The following is a 24,635-nucleotide window of genomic DNA, read 5'->3' on the forward strand; positions in this document are numbered from 1 at the left end:
GAATAAATGGCATATATATTTAATTTTGCTTGATAGAAGTATTACAAACATCAATGCTGTTTACTGGTGCTTTAATACATTTGCTGCTGCTTGTACTGAAATTCAGTCTCAGTCTTGTTCTGAAATTGCAAATTAACTGATGAGTTATGTCCTACCATTATCAGTATTTCTAATCTCATCAGTGTGAAGGACATAGAGTGATGAGAAGCCCAGAATTCAAAAGGTCAAGAAATTATTAGCTAAAAAAAATTGTAATTGCAATATTAACATTTATTTAATGTTTTATTTATTTTTAGATTTAAGATGCCTTTAGATGAGTTCTATGTAGTGTACCGGTAATTTACCATGAGACTTATTTGCTGTGGGGATCCTAAAAAGTTTTTTATTGTTCTTCGATGCCTATCTACCTGGTGTCCTTGATATTCTAAATTAATGGTATTCTATAGATGTTTTTTCTTAAGCAATCTTTGGAAAAAAAACAAACCAAAACATGATAACTCCACCACAATACAATAGCCAATGTATGTCATTGGTTACAGTCATGACAGGTATGAAAGCCAAATTATAATAGTACTCACATCACATAACCAGAAAATTTAAAACAATGAACAAAAGAAGCAATGGCCCCTAAAGAAGTATATATACATATTTTATATGCAGTAAGTCATCAGTGTGTGTATCTAGAAATCTACTCCTTGTTTTATCATTGGCAGTCTTATGAATAATGTCACTAAACCAAGACTAGATTAAAGAATTTATGTTAATACGAAAAGGTGCAGAATTATTTACAGAATATTTAGGATTATGGAAATGTATTTTTTATTTGATTATGAGATTTCTTTTTCTAACAGTAAAACAAAGTAATCAAATGATCATGTCGCCCAAACAGGCATATACATAATTCTTTGATAAGTCAGTATCAATGCAATTTTCCCAGCAGCTTGGTCATTAACCAAAAAATACATTAATCCATTGGTAAGTATCAACACTTCAAAACAAGTTGATCTAATGTAAACCAAAACCAATAATTTGAATAAAACTTTAACTTGCATCACACAGTAGATCTTCCTGGTATCTATTTAGCTACTCAATACTTTTAAAGACTTGTGGATATAAACACATATCCAGCAGAAAATAAATACATAGTTATCCCCAAGTATTTAATTTTATGAGTGGTACGTATGCACAGCTTAGATGGGTAGGGGATTTTTAAACTGAACACATATATTAATAACACAGCAAACATTACAGCTCCTCATGAAAAACAGACCATTATAAGAGCCATTTGATACCATTTAGCTTTCATGGGTGGGCCTTTTATAACCATCATTATGCTGCACTTAGGATCAGCTTGTTTCCTTAATTTGGTTGCTACACTTAAATTGATAGGAAGAAATGCAAAGGTTTTACTCCTGGCCTAGTAGATGCAAAATTCAACAAAATTTTTAATTAAGAAAAAAATCACATGCAAATATCACTCAGTAAAACACCAAAGCTTTTCAGAAAGGAATGTAATGTAATTCACTCAGACAGCTGAAATAATACTTGAGTAATATTCATTGGGTACAAGGCATTGACCTCAGAGCTTAAGTCCCATTTGTATGTTAAATTCTACAATGTTAGCTAGAATAGTTTCCAGTGCCCTTTAAAATGAAACATAGCAAGCACATCATAACTGCAGCACAGATATGTCAGATAAGCAGCAAAATACCAGTAAGATAATGCACGTGCATAGGCCTGATTGCCACTTCTTCAAGGCAGTCATAACTAAATGTCTGAGTACCCCATACAAGTAAAAAAAAGGTGGAACACATGCAAAAACAGAAGTCATCTCCTTAAACTGGTATCATCTGCATATCAAACATGTTTAAAATTTAAATTTCCCATCTAAGATGAGGGTTTTTTTATCTACAGCAATTTTCCATCTTACTTTCTCCTTGTATGTTTCATTCCATTTGTATCAACTTTTTTAAAATTTAAAATATCTAATGGATTTATTCAGGGGACTGTCTATTGCAGTTTTAGACACTCTGAGGTACTTAAAACGTCAGCACAGAGTTGGTAGATATGACATTAGACCAACATGAGATTCATGTATTTCTGGAAAGATGGAGGCCAGGCAGGATCCCTTAGGGATTCTAGACGTGCCTACATCTTATGTTACACTCTTCAACCATTCCTTTATAGCCTACCACTTTGGCAGAAGAAATTTATACTAGGACAGATGGACTTTCTTCTTCTATTTTTGGGTGGGATTTTCATTCACCTGGTCCTAATCTTCTTTCCCTTTTTGATTTGGGAATTGGCTCATTTAGTGTTCCCTGACCTCATAAAGAGATCCTATAAGTAATTGATACTGGCTCACGTAGCTAGAAACCATGGGAGCTAAAAGATAATGTCAACAGAAGTCTGAGAAGAAAACACAATTCCTTCTGTCTCAATTCTTTAAAAAAATAATTTTGAATTGTGACATTCTACTTGAGTATTTGATTGAGGTGATGCAGTTCAGCTACAAAGTATCATGAAACACAGAATAGAGATAAAAATTTGTAAATGAATCATGGCTAGGCTTCGCGAACGAAGATTTGGGAAGGCTCTATCCACATTTGCTGCAGGCACGCTGGTGGCTTATGAGGCCAATACGTGACAGACAAATCCGATTGCAAAAGGCACAGCAGAAAGATTCCTTAGAAGGTGTATTCTGCAATACACGGTTCTTTCTGCGTTGCCTTTTCTCCTCGAGGGTGATCCTGCGTGTGTTCTCAAAGGAGACAGCTGCGTTATAGATGGTGTGTCTCCAGGCCTCCCGATTTGAGGCCAGAGTAGACCAGTTATGGTGATCAATATGGCCAAGGCTGAGATGTTGTTTCAGGGAGTCTTTGTATCTTTTCTTCGGGGCTCTAATAACTATGTTTGCTTTGTTCTTGCTAGTGTCTTACAAGCTTGTCAGGCACCTAACACCCACAACAAATGGACACATTATGTGTGTCCAAGACTACAGACAGTTCTGGGAGTACAGGAAAAGGTTGAGAGATATTTTTATTTATTAGCTTTTCTATGGTAGAAAGATCAGATGTTCATCCTGAAAAACTTGTCTATAGAAATTCTAAAACTCCAGTATTTAAATACGGTGAAAATAAAGATGACATGCCATTTGGAGATACAACATACATTCAGAATTTAGATATTATTTGCATGTTAGATTATGATGCTTTGTAAAGTAGTCTCAGTAACGTGAATCTGGCAATGTTATTCTAATCACCTTGAAGTGTAAGAACGGAGAACAGAAATCTGGATTACCTTGGAGCCAGACAAAAGGTCATATGAGATATGTCATTAAATTACTCCAAATAGACCCAAGACTGCAGAGAAGAAAATCTCCATCATCACCATCATACATTTCGGTAAAGAATTACTCCTACAGGTTGTTTGCCATAACTACCCTGTGGTGTCACTTTATCCTCCCGAGGAAAACCAAAGTAGTTGAGGATCCAAAAGGACATCAGAAGCATGAGTATACCACCAGAGAAAGTAGATTCTTGGAAGATTCTGTACAATTTTAACTGTATTTTCAATGTTGTTTTTTTATTTTAATAATTACTTTGACCATGAGTGTTAGCAATATTGGAAGCAGATTAGTAATAATAACTGTTATATTCACTGTTACATTTTTATTTGTTAAGAATTCTTGGGAAAATGACAGATTTTATTTGATTCCTCAGATGTCTCTAACTACTCGGGATGCAAGCGCAGAAAATTTCCTGATGTACAAATAAAGTGACTAAAGGATGTCTGTTTTCAGGTGAGAGACTAGTTTTGAAGGATTCTCTGTCATATGTATTCTCTGACTCCATCCTTATTTATTTTTTTCAGTAATGGAAGAAGTCAAATGGAGTCTGAAACAAAACACTGTCTTATGGATGCAAGAATTTATTAATATTCTGTCCCCATTAATTCAAATATTGATATGTTTGCATCTATATGAAAATCTGTAGCAATATTTTTTTGTTTTGTAAATTATTGAAAATGACATAATTATTTTCTTTCAAAAATGTAATTACAGAGTGTGTCACTCTGTCTCTTCCTCCTGTGAGTTACTATACTCTGTCACGTGCTGTAGATTCACAAAAAAAAGGCACCTATAGTTGATCTGTTTTCCTCTTTTATTTTAAAAGATTATGACTCCAAGAGTAATTACAATATTTCCATTATAATTTCTTTCACTCTCTTTTTTTAATCATTTTAAAATGACAAATCATCTTAGATTTGTGGTTTTCAAGCTTTTAGAGTCCTGACAGGAAATTTCTGAAGTTTGAGCTATCATTTTTTTCCTGATTTTACCTTGATTCTTGAGATAAACCATATATCAAGTGAAAGTTACCTGCATGCTGGACTTTAAACTCATCAGGCCTTAAGGAAAGACCAGTGCCTAGCTGCGGGATCAAAATAGAGTAATCTTTTCATAAAAAGTTAAAATTACGGAAAGCAATCTCTATTAGTAAATACCAAAGTGCTCCTAGATTAATAGTTTACTTGAGATTGTGATGTGGTAAATAAGATGACTGCATTTCCTTACTATCTGTGGATCTTAGATATTTGCTGCTTGACAAAGCATTGATCACTCCTTTAAATATGTAGCTTTTAAAAATGTATTTTAACAGCTCTTTGTTTTGCTGTTAGTTTCTTTTTTTTCAGGTCCACAAAATTCTGGCTTTTCTGAAGTGTGTTAGTGATTTCCAAAGAAAATACAGTTCCTCTAGAAGATTTTAGCTTGGATTGGATAGTATACAAAGAGATTTTAAGTGAATAGTAGTCTTTCACTTCATCACAATAAACTTTTGATTAGTTAGTAGAAATTTTACAACAGGAAGAGTTGTAGTCTAATCTGAAAAGTGTAAGAAATGTTTGTCCGTAATTTATATAAAATAATGAAGAAATGTAAAATGCAAAACATGACATGTCAACCAATCATAACTTTGACTGTAAAATTAAAGTGTCAAAGCCCATCCATTCTCACTTTTAGTCTGATCTACAAAGAACTGTTTATTCTTAATGTCATAAGGAGAAGATGGATTCTGAAAAAGAATATGCATAATAAGAAAAATGCTAAATATAAAATAAAAGTATGTAAAATTAACTTTTTTATACATTCAATGAGAATATTCCCCACAGATAAAGCCAAACTTTCTGAAGACAACAGAAATGTTATTCCATAGTTAGCTGTTTACAGGAAATATTTCTAATTATATTTTTTGTTTTTCTAATATCAATGTAATTTTTCTTTTCCTACCATGATGAAATTTTGGGTTCAGTGACACATATGCAAACTGATAAACCTCAGAGAATAGAATTCTTGAAATCCACAGTACATAAACAAATGAAGCTGCATCACCAGGGGATTTCTCCCATTAAGGTAACTATAATCCTTCTACCAGTTGTTTTATTTGTTATGTCCATTAACTTTGTATCTGCTATTTATGCTGTTATTATTTATCTGGTTTTTAATACTTGGCAAATAAAAACATCCTAAACTTAGTAAGGTGCTCCTGGGGTTTGGTTTTGTTGGATCACATGCTGATGAATTCATTAAAAAAAAACCACAAAACCCAAACAAATAAACAAAAAAAACCAAACAAATCCTCAGCAGAAGGCATTGCTTATTTGAATTTTCTAAGATAAAATCATGATCTTCTCACTTAATTTGCTACTGTATTTGTTATGATCAGCATCTAATTGACCAAAATAACAGGGTTCTGCAGTATTTTTTTCTAGACACAATTTTGTCTTTGTCTAATATTCATCAAATATTTGGTTCTGAGGACCCTATTCCCATACTTCTATAATTCACGGCATTTTCTTATTTTGAATACTGAGATATTAAAAAGAAGATGTGATTACTTAACAAAGTATGAGTTTTGAATTCTCAATGTATCCAATCTGACACCCCATATTTTGATTGTCATATATTTAGCTGCCCTCTTACATGGCAATGTAAAATCTAGCATCTGTTTCTCTTCAGTCTGTTCTGTGGTCTTTTTTGCCTATGTCTCTTCCATAATAATTCATCAGACATGTAAGCATCTGTGCTGGTTTTGATTGAGGTGGAGTTAATTCTCTTCACAGTGACTAATATGTTTCGTATTTGTGCTGAAAACAGCACTGATAATACAGGGCTGTTTTTGTTACTGCTGAGCAGTGTTTACCCTGAGCCTTTGCTGCCTCCTGTGCTGTCACACTGGTGAGGGGAATGGGGGTGAATGTGAAGTTTGGAGAAGACATAGCTGGGACAGCTGACTCCAAATGACCAAAAGGAGGTCCTGTACCATATGGCATCACGCTCATTGTACAAAGCTGGGGAAGACAAAGGAAGGGGAGATGTTTGGAGTGATGACGTTTGTCTTCCCGAGTCACTGTTACGTGTGATGGGGCCCTGCTCTCCTGGAGGTGGCTGAACACCCGCCTGCCCATGGGAAGCTGTAAATTCCTTGTTTTGTTTTGCTTGCATGTGCAGCTTTTGCTTTCTCTGTTAATCTTTCGTCTCAACCTATGAGTTTTCATACTTTTACCCTTTTATTTCTCCTCCCCTTCTCCCTGATGGGGGAGTGAGGGAATGGATGTAGTGCTTACTTTAGCCAGCTGGGGTTAAACCACAACAACCTCTCTGATCTCTGAAGAGCAAACTGAGCATCTATCAGCTGGTGGGCATCTGGCAGACAGCCAAGGTCAACTCAGTACAACCTTTAGTGTTCTTTCTTACATGCCAATTCAGAACAAACATTTTTTAAATCCCAGAAGTGTATTGGAAAGAGATAACACTTCTCTACTGAATAATAGACAATTAAGCTTGAATCTCTTTAGGGTTTAAGTTTTTGTGTGTCCTTGTGTGCATTCATGTGTACATGTTGACAAGTAATTAAAGATGTTGAATTGCAGCTGAGAGTATTGCAAGATTGAACTGCAACATCCTAGTAATTTTCCTTCTGTCATGGTTTGAGAGCTCCAAAATCCAATTCCTTAGTCCAAACCCCCTCCCACATCTCAACCCAGTGTGAGATGGGTTTTCCAGACACCACACGAGACTCAAATGGGGGAAAGGGAATATATATTACAATGTCTGTACAAATAAATACTACAATACATTATATACAATCTTAGCTATCTCTACCATGACATAAGTATTTACAATGGATCAAATCTCTTCTCTCCTCCAAATAAAAGTCCAGGAGGGAAGAAGGAAAAGATCCCTTTCCACTCTCAGAGCAGCAATGTCTCTAAGGCAGCAGGTTCTCTTCTTCTCATGCAGCAGCTGTAGCTGGATCTCTGCCAGTACACATGAGGGGGTATCCAAGCCCCTCGGCCACTCGTCTTCAAGCGAGGGTCTTCTCTTCCATGGGCTGCGTTCACCCAGACAACAGTCACGTCACCACGTCATACCACAAAGCACAGGGGTCTTTGTGACAGTCTGTATCTTCAGGAGATTCAAGTCCCCTTTGTAGAGCTCTGTGCTCTGTCTCAAGCAGCGGGGGGGGCCAATGTCACCCTCTCCGCATTCCTTCTCTGAGCTTTTTAGCTCCTCTCTGCAGTGCTGCTGCAGTTTTAGGACTTCCATTCAGTAGGAGTCCATCCTTTCCACTTAGGAAAGGTCACAAAAGGAGTTTGGGGTTTTTGGTTCAGTTTCTTACCCCAACTCTGTCTCCGTTTGAGCTTAGTTCTCTCTCTCTGCTGCTGGTTCTCTCGGCTTTCTAAGACAACTCCGTGTCTTCCTTGGCTGCATGTTTGTTGCTGCTTCTTCAGTTATCTCTTGGCTCTTAGCCACAATCTCTGGACGCTGCTTCTGCTGCTGCTCTATCTCTGCTCACTCACGGTGGAGAAAACTTCTTTAGCTTCTCAGTCACAGACCTCAGTCCAGTTTAACACTGTTTCTGAGTTTCTATGACCCCAGCAAGGGGCTGGGGGGCCCCCAGACTGGCTCTTGCCCCTTCAGCTCGTGGCTTCAGAACATGGCTACTTCTTCTACCACAACTACAACTACCTTCTCTTCCGTTCTGCTTGTGATATGTTTATATTTTGCAGAAGCGCTCATTGGGTAAAACCTCAAAACTTCAAGGGTCACCACCCCCTAGGGTTTTACCATTTTATAACTTCAGGGGGAAAACTGTTTCCCCCCACCACAACTCTCAAGGAAGCAGTCACTTATCCACTGAATCAGGAAGAAAGTAAGAAATGTAAAGGTTTCCTTAAAAGCATGTCAATTAAAATATGAATAGGAGTAACTCCTACACTTTTTACATGTATATTCAATCAGTTTAAAATAAGTAAACAGATTTTGTCTTTATAGTCTATAAAACAAAAGAAACTAGATTGAGCAGAAGTGGCTGACTAGGTTCAAGTTTTACTCTCACTGAAAATTGCAATAAAAATATGTTATACTTTATTCAACAATTCATTAACAAATTGACATATGATTTATGAACTAATTTATTTTTGTCAAATGACAATTTTTCCCTGTCAAAATGCAAAACTGTTCATGCAATCTATTATTTTATAAAATAATGATCATAGGTCAAGGCTGAACATTTTAAATTGAACAACTGCTTTGAACTAAACAATAAAGTACTCATCGGGTTCTGGTATCATCATTATATTCTTTATAAAACAAGTTTCTAAAAACTGCCATCATCCATTATTAGCGTGAAACTTTTCTTATACAACTGTTCACTTTTTTTTTAGCATCAGAAATTAAATAGACTTTATAAATTATTATCTTTCCTATAGCAGTCAATTTATTTTAATATATAAAAATATCAAGAAGAACTTCAAATGATAAGAAGAACTAGACATCCCACTACCATACAAATAGTCTTCAAAAATCTCTAGGGTGTGGATTTGCCTGCTTCTTGAGGAGAAAAACTGGTCAGAACAAAACATATCAAAATGATAACTTGGAGAGTACTTGAAAGCATCCTAGGTCCTTAAAGTAACTAGAATGAAAAAAAAAAATGAAACAAATAGAACATATTTTTAGCCTCTAGCAGCTAGAACATTGTGACAATATAGTTTATTGTCCTCATCTTCTTAAATGTGGGTAAAAATGTACAGTACATTTTAGCAAATCTTGGAGCTTTCAAAACATCAAAGGAGAGGAACCTGCTCCTTCCACTTTTCCCAGAGTTCTGACACTGACTTCACACCAGTTCTAGTGATTTGCACACTTCTCTTGATGTGAATTCATTTAACCACTCCGATGAAGAGCTAATGCTTCAAAATAAACCCACATCAATTCAGTCACCAAAGGAAAGCATATCCACAAAATGATATGCCTGAGGAGTGCCAGAGCCAATGGAAAAAAAGTGAAGGATAACACTGCCAGATTCAGAGGAACATGGGAGACGGATTTGCTTCTGTGAGTGACAACAAGCTTTTAGATGAGTTGGACTGTCTTTTGTAACTTTGCCTTAATGTGTGAAAATAGCGCAATATGGAAAGGAGATATGCCATATTTTGCTTATCACTGTTGTAAGTGCCAGGAACTTCCAGAACAGCCTCAACTTATACTAAATATTCTGTAGAGTTTTGGAATTCATCCACGAGCAAAAGGTTTATGACATTATCACCACACATGTTATTTCTGTTCTGGTACAGAGATAAAGTTGTAGTAGAACGACATGTGAAGGAGGAAAAACTATCTGCATACATTTCAGAATCTATGCATTTAATATGAAAAAGTCAGTATTATAATATTGAGTAACTGCAACATATAGAATAAAACCTACCTAGCTGGAAAACTGACTACAATAGCTAAAAAACCAAAAAAACCAAAACCAACCAACAAATAACACAAAACAAAAAAAAACAACAATAAACTAAATCAAATGAAAAGGCCACCATGGACTTTATTTCATCCCTTTTCTTCCAGAAAACTTTCACTCTGAGTCAAAAAGAACCTACTTTTCTCACAGGCCCCTTGTTCACTTTAAAGGAGAAAATAAGAAAATATAGGCAGAGTATGCAGAAAAGAGTAAGAGAGGAAGTCCAGAGGATGCTAGAGTAAGATGTCTCTCCTCCAACATGGGGTATGACCATGTTTCTACTTAGAGGTTGGAGCACATGGTGCTTCAAGGCAGAGCCTGAATCCCCTGCAGTAGAGAAAGAAGTATGAATAAAGGTATTATTTTTGACCACTGGAGGGAGAAATTAAGCTCTCAATTTCCCATATCCATTCTGAAATGCCCTTGGGGGTGGGAAGGGTAAAGAAGCAACAAAACAGACAACCAAATTAAACACAAAGTGGAGGAGAAGAAAGATAGGTTATAAAGGAAAACATTTTACATTTACAGATCTGAAATTCTGAAAAAGGCAGATCTGGGAAAAAAGTTGTGACACTTGAGGTGCTATTTATCCCACCAAACCATAAATGAGATCCTATAACAATCTTTACAAATCCAGAAAAGCAAAGGGTTCTAAATTAATGTATCTGTTAAATAAGCTCAAAACATACACTATGTAAGCATAAATTACATAAACATATGATTTTCAGTCTCATAGCAGGTAAGTAATTAATTAAATACTGTTTATAACATGTAAGATACCATAGCAAAACATCTAGCAGGAAAATGAAAAGTATTTTTTAAGGGAATCATACCTGAGTTTAAAATAGAAGATAAGGTCACACTTCCAAGGGAGAGAAATCTGAATTAGAAATTTGGACTTGGAAAATGTAGATTATATTCCTTTTCAATTTTTCTCCTTTTCCTACAGAATGCATGTGTAGCCTTTCCTATTTCTATCCCCACAAAACCAGAAGGAGAAGACTTTCAAGGAATGAAAAAACTCTCCAGAGTATAATTAAGTTTCTGATTTCCTAAAAAATATTTCAATAATTAAGTGTAATTTTTCACATTAATTGACTGCTCTCTTCAAACATCTCCTATGATATGAAATGAAAATTAAAAAATACCAATTATAAGAGTAATTTTTACTACATGAAACATTTTTAATCCAGTATAATATAACAGAAGAGTATCAGGTGCCTTATTCTAACCTCCACCTTTTATAATCTTCCAGTAACTGGTCCAACCAAGAGGAAATATTGTCAAAATTAACAAAGATGTACCACAGTCATTTCATGAAAGAAATTTTCAAAAATTCCGTTACTTTTGCTGAAATCAGGTAAGAAAATGCAGCTAGTGTTTGTTTCTGTATTTAGGTTTGGATAATAGCTATGTGCTTATAAAATGCTCATCTGTAAATAATGTGCAACTAGCATGTACCTTGTAATAAATGGGGGTATGTTTAAATAAAAATAAATTTATAATAGAAATATGAGTCCACTTAGCTGATCTATTTTGCAATCATCAAAGAATAGGTTAATCTGTGTTATATGGATTCCATATCAGAGCCATTTTGACTGACATTAACAGAATCAGATAGAGGAGTAAACAAGACTTTTAAGGGAAATAATCATTCACGCAAACAGGATATCTCACAGAAAAAAGAGAATGAGTGAGCCTCCCACATTTCATACCAACATAAAGAGTTACAGTTCTTACTTTTTACTACTGTAACTGATAAAAACAGTAAAACAAAAAGCCTATGCAGGAAGTTTCAGACATTTTCATTGTCCTTGTATTATTGGGATTTGTGTTTTATAAAAATTTTAAATATAACTTTTTCAAACCATTGAGTCATATAATCCAAAATGTGAAATCAATTCAAAACTATTTTTGTACACAATCCATTTATGATAGCATACAGAGAATAGGATTTTTAGGACATTCAAAATTGGTCCTCTGTACCTTTCTTGAAATTTTACCTTTGAACTCAATAGCAAGAATAACTGACCACTACTCTAAACACCAATCTGGAAAAAACCACTTTGTTTAAGCAAACATATTTTTATTAAAAACAAACAAACACAATAAATAAATTTGTTTGTGTGATGAAGGTTATAATTATTATTTAAAAAAAAAGAAAAAAGTAACTCCTGTTTTTTATATGACTTCTTCATGGCTTACTATCAGTTAAAAAATTTCCAACAGCTGCATCACATAAATCACTATTAAGAACCACTGCCATGTAAATCTGGATCACATTAGCATAATAATGAAACCTGGTATTACAGCATTGTTGATCAATAACCTTGTGTGGTTCTAAAAAGCAAACAATGCCCAATAATACTCTGGGGGAAAAAAAGAAAAAAGCCCAGGCTTAATTTCCCTAGACAATCATCAAGAAAATCGTAGGTACAGAAAGATTAAACACAGGTCATATTGCTAATTATACGTGTTAGGCCAGAAATAGAAACTTGTCTAGGGTATTTGTTGTTAAGAAATTTTTGTGATTTTGTAAATTTGGTAATTTAGTGAAATCCTAAAAAAAATTAATCTTCAAAAGAGATAGAACTGCAAATAGGAAATGCTTAAGTCAAAAAAAGAAAATTATGAGATTACGATTAACCATGGTGGTCTTAGAAAAGTAGAACAGAGATGGATAAAACAATTTCACTGAGGAGTGTGGAATGGAATGGAATAAGAGATAAATTGTAGAAAATAGATAAATAGTGAAAGCAATATTATGAAAAGAGGAAGGTACAAATACATCTAGTACTTATTTTTCAGGTGAAACACTGTCAAATCCATTGTTTTTCACTTTAACTTCCGAAAAGAGAGACATCTTCATTCTAACTTTTTTGCCCTAACTGTAAGTTTATAATATCTTATGGAATTTATTATACAGACACTGAGAATGAGACTTGTCCATATTATTGATATGTGGAAACATAATACTTTCTATAGTTTTTAATTTGGAAAAAAAAAAGCAACTTTAACTCATTTACAGAGTGAATAATATTTTTTTCCTATCTCTGAGTTTTGTATTTTGGGCAGCCAAGAGGTTTACTTGATTTTTTTTTTTTTTAATGTATGGAGGATTTTGTGATGTTTTTATATTTTAAGTATTTTTTTCAATTCTATATTTAAATATATTTTCACTTCCTGTATTCACTTGAAATCACAAAGGAAAGGAAAATAATTAATAGAGATTATTACTGCCATCATTCATTTTCCCATGGTCTGAGTTAACAAGTTTAGAATGGCACTTGGACTAGGCAAAGAATATTTTTGCAATTTTCAATATCAGATTGCTATGAAAGGTGATTAACCTGATTTGCATGTCACTGTGACTTTTTCATCCAGGTTATATTTATAGACTTGGATTATGAAGCACCACAGTACATAATGAAGGCAGGAACCCAAGAATTTACTTAGCTTCAAATTAGAAAAATAAAAACCCAAACAATACTTTGACTTAATTCCAGATTTTACCATGGTAGCTAATTTTGTCAGTTTGAAAATAGTGTCCTTTAATATTTACCGTTTCCTTCAAATAGTAGAAATCTTTTTGCAACTTATCAACAGCTACTTTATAAATGACAACTGAAACACTTCAGTATATGAAAACTGACACTACAAAAGTAGCCTAAAAGTACTAAAAGTTCAGCTGTTATCAGCACTCAGATTTTGCCATTTTTGTGTATGTACAGTTTCATTTGGGAGTTTACATGGGTCTACTATGCCCTTTACAGCATCCATCTCTTATCATTCCTCTTATATCTCACTTTTTAGTTACTAAAGTTACTCTCTTTTTTTTTTAAACTGGTGTAATAAAGATTTTATATATATATACTCTCTCTACAACCTTCCTCAGTTTTGTATTTAGTATTTATTAGTTAGATGATTACACTAGGCCCTGTTCATTTCAGCAGCACGGCAACATTCCACCCAAAAATATGAGCTCCATTCATTGTAGATAGGTGCTGGTTACTCTAGAGAAGCTTTCTCATCAACAATTTAAATGACCTTGTAAAAGAGTGTTAGAGAAATGTTGATCTGCAGGCTTTAGCACTAGAAGTCTTTATTGGTTTCTTTCAGACCACAGTTAAGAATAAACAGCATTTGTCCAAAACGAGATTCCTTTTTCATAGTATTAGAAAATCTCAGTTAAAACTTAGTCTACTTATATAGTTTTAGTATGGGGGATATATAGAAAGTGACTTTAAACTGTCAGCAAGAAAAGTGAATCTATTTCATCTTAAAGGAAGTTCTAATATTGTTTAAAACTGGACAAAATACACATTTGTCTCTTCACACGATTTGTTTCATACTATAGGGCAGCAGCATTTAATTAGCAAAATTACTTCAGCCTTTTGAACAGATGTTATAGATGTATAGAAGCTAAGTTTCCCCATACACCTTGAAGAGTAGATGTCTAGTATATGTGTTTCACAATGCAAAAATCAAAGCATATTGGACCATACAAGAAACCTGTATAAATTTGTGACTGAATTTGTAAATCCTAATAAAAAAGACACTTTTGCATAAATATCTGTGTTACTATATTTAGATCCCAAAGACTTTCACTGACTGCAGACGAACCGATGGCAAACACTTAGAAAGAAACTCTGGAAGGGTTTTTTGCCTTTTTTTTTTTTTTTTTTTTTTGGGTTGGGGGGGTGGTTGGCAGGATAAGTCACTCATCCATATCAATATATTCAGGGAATTCCAATATATTTTTTATATTAACTTGTTCTTAGGTAAATATTTTGGATGACAAAATATTCACTTCCAGCTGTGCAATGAATCTATAGGAGTCAGTAACAAGTGATCACAGTTACAATTTAAGACAAATATTAGAGAGACAGAGAGAAAAGTTCTCTAGCTCAAGCCTTATGCCTGATCATTACTTTATTCTAACTAGTGTATATGTAAATACCCACACAGACATATAAATATTCGCACAAAAACTCGTATCTTTTTCTGGCTTTCTGCAGACATACCAGTTAAAATAGAAGGACGATGCCTTTCTTCAAAAACAACAGAAATAGTCTATAGGAACTACATGTTCAGGGTTCAGTTTAGCAACAGTATATGGTTGTTCCAGATACATTTTGATTCAGTTATCAACTTTATGAGGTATGTTTATTGATACTCTCAACTGCAACAATACAAGGTGAATTTAACAACTGGTTTAAGAGTTACCTTTCTATCATGTAAACAGGTCTAGAAGTTAGACAACCCTGTAACAGCACAAGACTTTCCCATAGACTATAACTTTCTGGGACAAGACTATTATTGTGAACTATCATTCTTTTCCTTTTTATAACTGAAACACAGGTGGAAGACTAATGGCCACAAACTGTGCTAGCATGCTGTGTTACAATGTCATATAAGTTTGTCATATATAAGTGGCCTCCACAACAAAAATCCTTCCTTCCTAGGCTGTTTCAAATCCCATAAAGCAATTTAGCAACACACAAAAAAAATGAATAAGTAACATTTTTGGTTCTCAGAGACCACCACTCTATAAAACTGGTATGTGCACTCTTCATATGGAATCAGTTACCAGTTAAAGCTAGTTATCCACTTTTCCAAAGGAGATAGATAATAAATCTCAGAGACTGTAAAAGAGTTTTTTCTTGCATTAGTAAGAAAATCAGTTAGTAAACAACCTAGTCCTATATCCATCAGCTAATTCAAAGTAGCCAAACTGGCCATCCAATTCAAAGAAAGATATGCTATGGAAGGCTGATAATGGGAAAGTCTCTTCCTAAGATCACTTAGTAGAAAGGTACCTCCACCTTCAAATAATTGCCAAAATTTTAGTTGGTTGGCTGGGTTTGATTCAGTTTGGCTTGGTTTGGTTCAATTTTGGGTTTGGTTTTAAAACCTTACGGTTTAACTTTGGATTTCCTTGCTAGCTAACCATTTCTTCCCAGCCTGTAAAAATCTTGGATCTTTTGCAGTAATATAAGCATAAATTCAAGAGACCAGTTGCACCCTGTCTGGGCAAGCACATTCCTTTATCAGTTTTAATTATCTACCTTTCTCTCTCAATGAGTATTTAGACATTTAACATCATATGAAAATATTCCCAAGAGTATAGAACAATTATATGTTCTTTCAGCTTTGCATTTATAAGCATAGTGAAAAGTATTTTATTGCTTCAATATATTTTTTGATAAAAAATAAAAATTTCAAATTGAAAAAAAAGAAATTCCATTTAAACATCTTGTCTACTCAGAATCTGTCTCAGAGCTGAATATCTACCATTACATTCTGTAACATTTCTTTCAGTTGTCTGTTTCTCTTATCTACAAATTTTGCCTTATTTATTGCTGTGTATCCCTACCAATTTTCAGTTCAACATTCTATATACCTCCAATCTACACTTTTACAGATTCTATTTCTTTATTCATGCAATGAAAAACTTCTTTTTAAGATTCATTCAGTTCTGTTATTGTTCTCATCATTTTCTGCTTTGATTGCTGGTTCACCGTGCACTCCTTTTCTTAATTGCCATTGTTCCCTCCTTCATCTGTCTTCCTCTTCACTGTTGTGGCTTTCTGTATCCTTATCTCCTCATTGGTCTTTGTCTAGCACATACCTTTTTTTATTTTCTCCTTCTTTTAAGGGAGAGTGTAATTCTGTTTAATTTTGTTCACTGGTCCCTAAATTCTCAAGTGAAATTCCCTCCTTTCTTCTCTTTCTACGTATAGAGTGGAGAAGTCTAGAGAACTGTGGAGCAGTTGAAATAAAAATCAGTGGCTCAGTGATAAGAGGTTTGAAGGTGTTTCCAAAGTGGTGAATCCTTAATTTGTTCCTAATCAGCTCCCAGTATCTTCTCTGCTTGACAATTTGGGCAGGAAGTGAACAGTGGTGAGGGAAGGAAAATGTGTATACTTAGGACATAATAAGCAGTCAGAGCTCAAAAAGGGCTACCATTGACAAAGGAAACGTTTTGAAGTTCAGTAAATGGTCCATTGTTGCCCTATCAACAACTCCTGCTCTACATAAATAAGCAAAAAGAGTTAAACAAGCGAGGGAAAAAAGATTTTTAAGTTCCAGTTGTCAAGGTTAGTTGTGAAAGAAGACCTAAATTACTGCGAATACTGCACTTTGACATGTCTTAAAGCCTTAACAGCCAAATAGTCAAGGAGATCTTTGTCAGATTCACTCTAGGACCTCACAGAGTTGACATTTTTTTCTTTATTAGTGCTGTCTGCTAACTTAAGCAACTGTTCTATTAGTAAATTAAAGGCATAGAACTAATTTGGAGTTAGATACTCCAAATTCCATTTGAAATGGCAATAATCTAAATGAAGTGATAACATACTCAGAAAGAGTCTTTTATGTAGTTTAAGTAAAGAAGGAATTGTTCATATGAGAAATAAATTACAAAGAACCAAAGCATACACATGTATGAAGTAAAATGGAGCTGCATACAAAACAACTTGGATTCAGAAAGGAGAATCAACAAACCCTGGTGGCATTTTCCTCAGACAAGACATTGGCATGTGCTCAGGGCACCCTGCACTCCATGCACTACACACGGTTCAGTGCGAGGGAACAGTCGCCATCCTATCTTTGTCTGGGGAAGCCACGGGAACACGATCCAGTGGGAGCATCCATCGTCTTGGTTTAGTTCCCAGTGGTGAACACCTTTTTGTGGGCAAAACAATTTTGTTATTAATATTGTTATTGCTATTGTGCGCTTCTTACTCCATTGCTTTGCGCTTTCAGGAAGTTATCTCAACCCAGTCTCTGCTTTTGTCCCTCCCTTACCAGAAGGAGTGCGGGAAAGGGGGCGGCTTATTCTGGCTGGTGGTAAAACCGCCACACACTGACATAGCAGAAGTGGGGGAAGAGGGAGGAAAAAGCAAGGAAAAAATGTGGGGCTTTTTTTGCCCTCTGGTTTTGATGAGAACTAATATGAGAAAGACTGGAGCACTTGCTCCAAGGATAATATATAGCAAATATAAAAAAAGAAATAATAGCATAATAGTTTCCCAAAAAACTTAAGGTAAAGTATTTTTCTGGGAAATAGTAAAGGACGTAACAGACATATAAATGTTCACAAAGACATATGGATAAAGTTCAAAGGACCAGGAGATAGAAGGCATATAAGTCAAAAAAAAAAGATTACTGTAGCTACCAGGGTGGCATTAGTTGACATAACAAGCTGAAGGCTGCACTAATAACCTAGCAGAACAACCTAATAGCTGCCTGTTTGACACAGACTCATATCTGTTAAAAGGAGAAACACATATGCAGCATAGTTAGAATAAGAAACACAAAAGCAAGCAGAGGTATTAAAAATGAGGGCACTGGAAGTTTCTACTAGTGCCAATACTCATTCTTTTACTAGCCTTCTTTCGTTGTAACATTTCTGTAAGATAATTACGACAATTTAGCAATGTGAGATGTAAATTACAATTCTTTCACTTTAAAAATAGGAAGTTTTATAGGCAAAATCTAGTCTCCCTGAAATATGTTTTTCCCCTTTTAAAATTGAGAATTGCTAGTATTTTACTTCATGCTATTTCTTTTTAAAGGCAGAACATAAAATTAGTAAAATGGTAGTTTTACTTTGGATTTTGTTGTTGATTTGGGTTTTTTTGTTTTAAATTATTAAATGACCTGAATGTTTTTCCAAAAAATTTTAAATGTAGAGAAAAGGATGGATAATTCTATGATTTCAACACTCTCAAATCAACAAATGAAAATTATTCTGAGAAAATGTACCTTACATTTGTGACTGGTTTTGAGCCAAAACACAATGTTTGATTATGTTTCAGTAATATCTGGCACATTTATAATGGAGAGACAGGTACCTGACAATATTATCAGGCCAGGAGCAAGCATTAATGGGGTGACAGCAGGGTGCTCAAGCCATCTACATGGGTGTTCCCTTATCAGCCAGGGAAAGCACTCATTCTGCTCCTTCTGTGGTCCTCTGGACCACTGAAGAAGGTCCAGCTCTTACAGAATGGTCAGAGAAGCCAGGCTGGCTTCTTGTTCTGGCATGTCTGATGTTTTTCCATGCCCTTTACAGTTAGCGTAGCCTGGCCCCAGAACCAACTCACCTACCTGCAATTGTAACAATATTTAATATTAATTGATACTAAGGATTTGCTTTTAATTTTAGGTATTTAACACTCCTTTTTTTCCTCCCCTCCCCCCCCCTCCCCTCCCTTTTCTTCTTTAGTTGGATCAAATAAATTAATTTTATAGTCAGTCTGAGTCTGTTCATTTAGTACCAAATTCAAACCTTTGGAAGTTTGAATCCTCACTAGAGTGAGGATACAATACAATGTAACACTAGGAGCATCTTGAAATTTTAAAGATCTACTTATTAATCTATTGAAAATGTTTTTTCACTTCAAGAAGAGTAAAGGTTAAAAATGTAGGCATAATTAGGGAGTCAGATATTTCAGGAGAACAATTCATCAACAGAGAGAAGGCAGTGGATGTCTCCCGTAATTTCAGTTAATTTCTCCTGTGCAGCTCAGCAGCACCGATCAGGTAACCTGTGTGTTTGATTCTTGGTGGCCTCAGCGGGGAGCATAGATGAAAGGATGATTTATCTTGCTTAAATACAAGAGATTAGAAACTATGATTATTAACTCCCCTTTTAAACATTGAGGATGTTTAAAGCTTTCTTCCATTCAAAGTTCCTAAGAGAAAATTAACCATGTGTAGCTAAAGAAAAGTGAGAGCACAGCCTGAGTGGGGTCTCCTCAACTCCTGACCTGTGCCCTCCATGGAGCAGTTCTTTCCATGCCACTCCCTAAGAAAAGGCAGTGGCTATCACAGTAATTTTTTTACAAATTACACTAAAAATTTACTAACGTGGAAGAGGTATCATCAGATGACTCCAACTGGCTTTTGCAAAGCAGTTGATTTATGAGATGTTTTATCAGTTCAAACATACCTTCTGCTAATTTCATTAAGGCATGGGATTTCTTATCACTAGTGCAAACAAAACTCTTGTTTCTCAAGCTGGGCACCCAGAAAATTGAAAACATATTATCTTCTTGACTGAAATGATTCATCTAGTACCACACAAAAATAATGTGAAAGACAAAAATTTTGAAAAAATGGAACAGGATTTTATCTGCAAATGCAACACTTTCACTCAGAATAGTAGTTCGAAGTATTAGCTACTTGCCAAAATAAGGTCTATCCAAAGTTGCAATTTAAAAGTAATTACAGAAAATCAAACCCAAGGTTTTTTTTGTTTGGTTGGTTGCAGTTTTTTGTTTTGTTTTGTGTGGCTGGGTGGGAGGTTTTTTGGTTTTGTTTTTTGTTTGGGTTTTTTTGTTTGGTTGGTTTGGGTTTTTTGGTGGGGTTTTTTTGTTTGCTTTGAGTTTTTTGTTTGTTTTGAGGGGTGCTAGTTGTATAAATGTGAAAGAAAGGGTACACAAAAATCACAAATATGCATAAGGAAGGCAACAAGAAAACCCTAAAAATAGTGTCTATGACATGACCCAGAAAGACTTCCAAGTATGAAATTTTTCTGAAAGCTTGGTTCAAATACATGAATTAATACTGTCTTTCTGCAAACATATTTTTTGTAGGTACTTACAAATATAATTTATGGAAAGACAATTTTTTTCATATCATTCACAGCCTTAAATTATTTTATAGTTTATTTGTAGTTTGAGGCAAAGATTATCATATGAAATACACTAAATCAAGCATATACAGTAACACAAAGATACAAGTATAATATTGACTGTACACTTTCTGTAATGGCCATATTTGACATGCTTCTCTTCCATTTGTTATTGTTTAGCTGCCATTTAAGTGCCATCTAAATCAGTTCAGGCTGTTAAGCATTCACTGAAAACAGTCAATGACTGCAATTTCAACAAGATTCAATTCTGAGGAGACCAATTAAACAAAGAAGTACAAAACTGGACAAGGATGGAATCAGAGGACATGAGCTTCACAAATAGTCAAACTGCAAAATCATTTTAATTTAGACAGAAATTAATTGAAGAAAAAAAAAAAAGAAATAGTGTCCTTGTCTACCTGACACAATTTTTTTAGGTAGTCCCCTGAAAATATTTTTGCCTGTTACAAAATTAAAGGGAAGGCAACAAGTGCATTCTGATTACACCTTCATCAATGTCACTAAGTAAAATGACAAAATCCACTGTCATGCTAGAACAATAGTTTTCACAAGCAACTGTACCTCAGTTCAAGTTTCACTTGTTTAAATAAAAACCTTTTGCAAAAGAAAACTCTAGGAAACCACCACACTACTTGCTACAGCAATCTGAGAAAATAAATGTTTTTAAATCATGAAAGATTTAGTAAAGCTTGCATAATTTCGCTTTCTTAATTTAAAACCCAATTCTCCACTCATACAAATGTGTACTATTCTTCTACTGTACCCACACTCTGGTAAGATCTTGTAAATCTTGCAAAAGGAGTCTATTTCAAGACCTATATTGAGGCTCAATCGTCTTTTCCTTCTAAAGTGCTGACTTATTCTACTCTTCCACAGAACTGCTTATACTTCTTCACCAGAATGTAATGGCATCCTAGATACACCACACCAAAACTTTTAAGCATGACAGGTTTCCTTGACTTTCTCCTCAAGATACTGACCTTTAAAAAAAAATAAAAATCCCAAAGCTCCAGCATTGAAGGATTAGTTTAACTTAAAAAGAATCCTGCACACATATATCTATAAATGCATATAGATATCTATGTATCTATATGTCCAGATACATATACATGTATGAATTAACATGTGCATACAAATACATATAAACCTTTTGAGCAGCTTGAACAAGACATAAAGAAAAACAATTCTTCTTTTCCAAGATATTATATTCCTCTTCCTTCCATCCTCCTAACTTCCTTAACCCCTTTTTCCTGATGCTCATTAAAATTTTAACTCAGTAAAGACCATTGGTTCCTAACTGCAGCAATTGTTTAATTCTTTTGCATTTGTTCAGAACATTGTTTACATACTCCTTGAGATTACAATTTAGAGTGGATTCACCAATAGAAGCCTTGACAGCCAGTGAGGGCCTTTTTTGGTCTCCTATATTTGAGAAAATCTCAATTTTATCTTTTGAGGAGTGGGCAGAAAGGAGGAAAACTACATGATCTTGTTTTTTCTTGTTGTTGTAAAAGACAACTCTCAAATCTTTTATCTATGGGTTCCCTCTTTCCTGCAGCCGATATCAGAACTGCACACAGCATTCATGAAACAGGAAATAAAAATGGAAGCACAGAAGTACAAAGAGAAACAATTCATTAGAGATGCATTTCTCTATATCTGCTGGCTGTTAACCATTTAACAAACAGAATTCACATCCTGCACAGATTTGAGATGAAGAATTTTACTGTTCTAGTTTCCTTCTAGTACCAAGTTACATTTTCCTTCTAGTGAACAGATGCTGGATTGTTATGCAGGAGTTAAAAAAAAAAAAATCATTACCAGTGAATCAACATTTACCATACAACCTTATGAACACAAATCCCTTTATTTGAGCAGCATTATGCAAAGCAAAATGAAACTGGATGTTCCCTGATTAGGAACAGATATTACATTCTTCCTCACAGGAACACAGAATAATAAAATCATGGAATGTTTTGGTTCGCAAGATGATCTAGTTCCAACTCTCACTGTCATGGGCAGGGACATCTTTCCCTAAATCAGGTTACTCAAAACCAAGGATTTCTTGGGAACTTGTTCCAGTATCTTATTACCCTCTTTGTAAAGAATTTCTTCCTCATATCTAATCTTAATCATAAAATCATAGAATGTTAAGGGGTTGGAAGGGACCTTAAAGACCATCTAGTCCCAAATCTCCTGCCATGGGCAGGAACACCTCCCAGTAAACCAGGTTGCTCAAGGCCTTATCCAACCTAGCTTTGAACACTGCCAGGGTTGGGGCATCCACAAGCTCCTTGGACAACCTGTTCCAGTATCTCACCACCTTCACAGTAAAACTTTCCTTCCTATCTATCTATCTATCTATCTATCTATCTATCTATCTATCTATCTATCTATCTATCTATCTATCTATCTATCTATCATCTATCATCTATCTATCTATCTCCCCAAGTCCTTCTCTTCAAGACTGCTCTCAATCCATTCATCTCCCAGTCTGTATTGACACTGAGAATTGACCAGACCCAGGTGCAGGATGTTACACTTGGCCTCGTTGAACTTCATGAGGTTCTTCTGGGCCCACTCCTCCAGTCTGTCAATGTCCTGGATGGCATCCCCTCCCTCAAGCAAATCAACTGCACCACTCAACTTGGTGTCATCTGCAAACTTGCTGAGGGTACACTCAATCTCACTGTCTACATCATTAACAAAGATACTGAATAGTCTTGGTCCCAATACAGACTCCCTGAAGGACACCATTTGTTGCTGATCTCTGTACTTTAAGCTCTTGACTGCAACTCTTTGGATGTGGCCATGCAGCCACTGCACTATCCATCAAATAGTCCATCCATCAAATACATATCTCTCCTAGTTAACAACAAGGCTGTTGTGTGGGGCCATGCCAAAGGCCTTACAGAAGTCTAGGCAGATGACGACTTACAGAAATCAAGACAGATAATAATAAAAATAACTAGCAAGTGTGTGACTAATATATCTGTTGCAATTGCTGAAATATTATGTATTCCTCAAGCTGCAACCTTCCAGAACTGAAAATCTGGGCCATGACTCTGAAATAGACTCAGGTAAAAAATGTTCTGTGACCCATCACACTCTTGATATTTCAAACTGATTTTTTCACTGTTGTAATCCCTTTTTGTTAGAAGATGCTCATATACAATTACAAAAAAATAATTATCTAGTCCATCTTAAATATGTTATATTTTCTTGATCTTGATCAAAAGCCTCCTGTTGAAAAGAATACAAAAGTTCCACTGCTACTAGATCATGCAAACTGAGACCTCTACAATCTCATACTCACTTTACATTCATTTATCCATGCCCATATGTTTCTTAATTAATTACATTTTGTTGAGACAACTTTTATGAGGGCTAGATTAATTTCAGCACTTACTTTAACTAAAATTAAAGCACATGATCCAGATTTTGGCACTTACACTTAATTAAAGTTCACCCTAAAGACTAAATATGAAAGAAATAATTTTAAAACATTAGCTTTAACTATATTCTCATATATTTTTAAGATATTAGTACAAATTAGATTTTATTAATATTTATGCATTACCTTGTCCTAAAGTTTGCAGGATGAGGATGCCCATCATATAATGACAAATAATCATATTCTTCTTCTAGAGCAAAAGACTGAAAGACGATTTGTATTCTGTTTCTTTCTTCTGCTATTATAACCCATGTACAGTTTGCACCATTTGGATATCCATATGGGAAGCCAGGGCTTTCTATAGTGCCATTAAGTCCTTTTAAAGTTCCACCACAGGTATAAATAAATCCTAAAAAAGATACCAAGGAAACAAAAGTCAGCAATTCATTTTTATATCAATCTTCAATAGAATACATCACTAGAATTCATGATTTCTGAAAAAAATATCAAATTATTTCTTAGCAAATACAGCATTTAGAAAGAAAAAGCCAATGTTTTAATACAAATGCTGGCCACTTAATGCAAAACAACCCCACCCACCTAACAAATGTGTTTTCCATACTGTTTATGTAAAGGCATATGGTAGCATCTTTGCAAATAAATATATATAACAACATCTATGACTAAATTTGTCTGTGAGGCAAAGTATCCACATCAATTCTCTTTTTTGACAAAAGGAAGCGAAACAGTCAGAGCAAAGCAAACAAAT

The 24,635-nt window shown here is 34.8% G+C and overlaps 1 protein-coding gene across 1 annotated transcript in view; it reads right to left on the reverse strand.

The window, feature by feature from the left end:
- CSMD3 (CUB and Sushi multiple domains 3) overlaps positions 1–24,275 on the reverse strand; it is a gene marked incomplete at its 5' end in the record, with an annotated part of 538,890 nt that extends 514,615 nt beyond the window's left edge. Inside the window, one exon of the mRNA XM_039386640.1 lies at positions 24,053–24,275. Within this exon, the coding sequence (XP_039242574.1) occupies positions 24,053–24,275 (223 nt within the window). The remainder of the gene's footprint in view (positions 1–24,052) is intronic.
- Between the last annotated feature and the right edge of the window lie 360 nt (positions 24,276–24,635).

Source organism: Pipra filicauda, unplaced genomic scaffold (genome assembly GCF_003945595.2).
Source record: "Pipra filicauda isolate LSUMZ 115617 unplaced genomic scaffold, ASM394559v2 scaffold497_size843975_pilon, whole genome shotgun sequence".
Lineage (NCBI taxonomy): Eukaryota > Metazoa > Chordata > Aves > Passeriformes > Pipridae > Pipra > Pipra filicauda.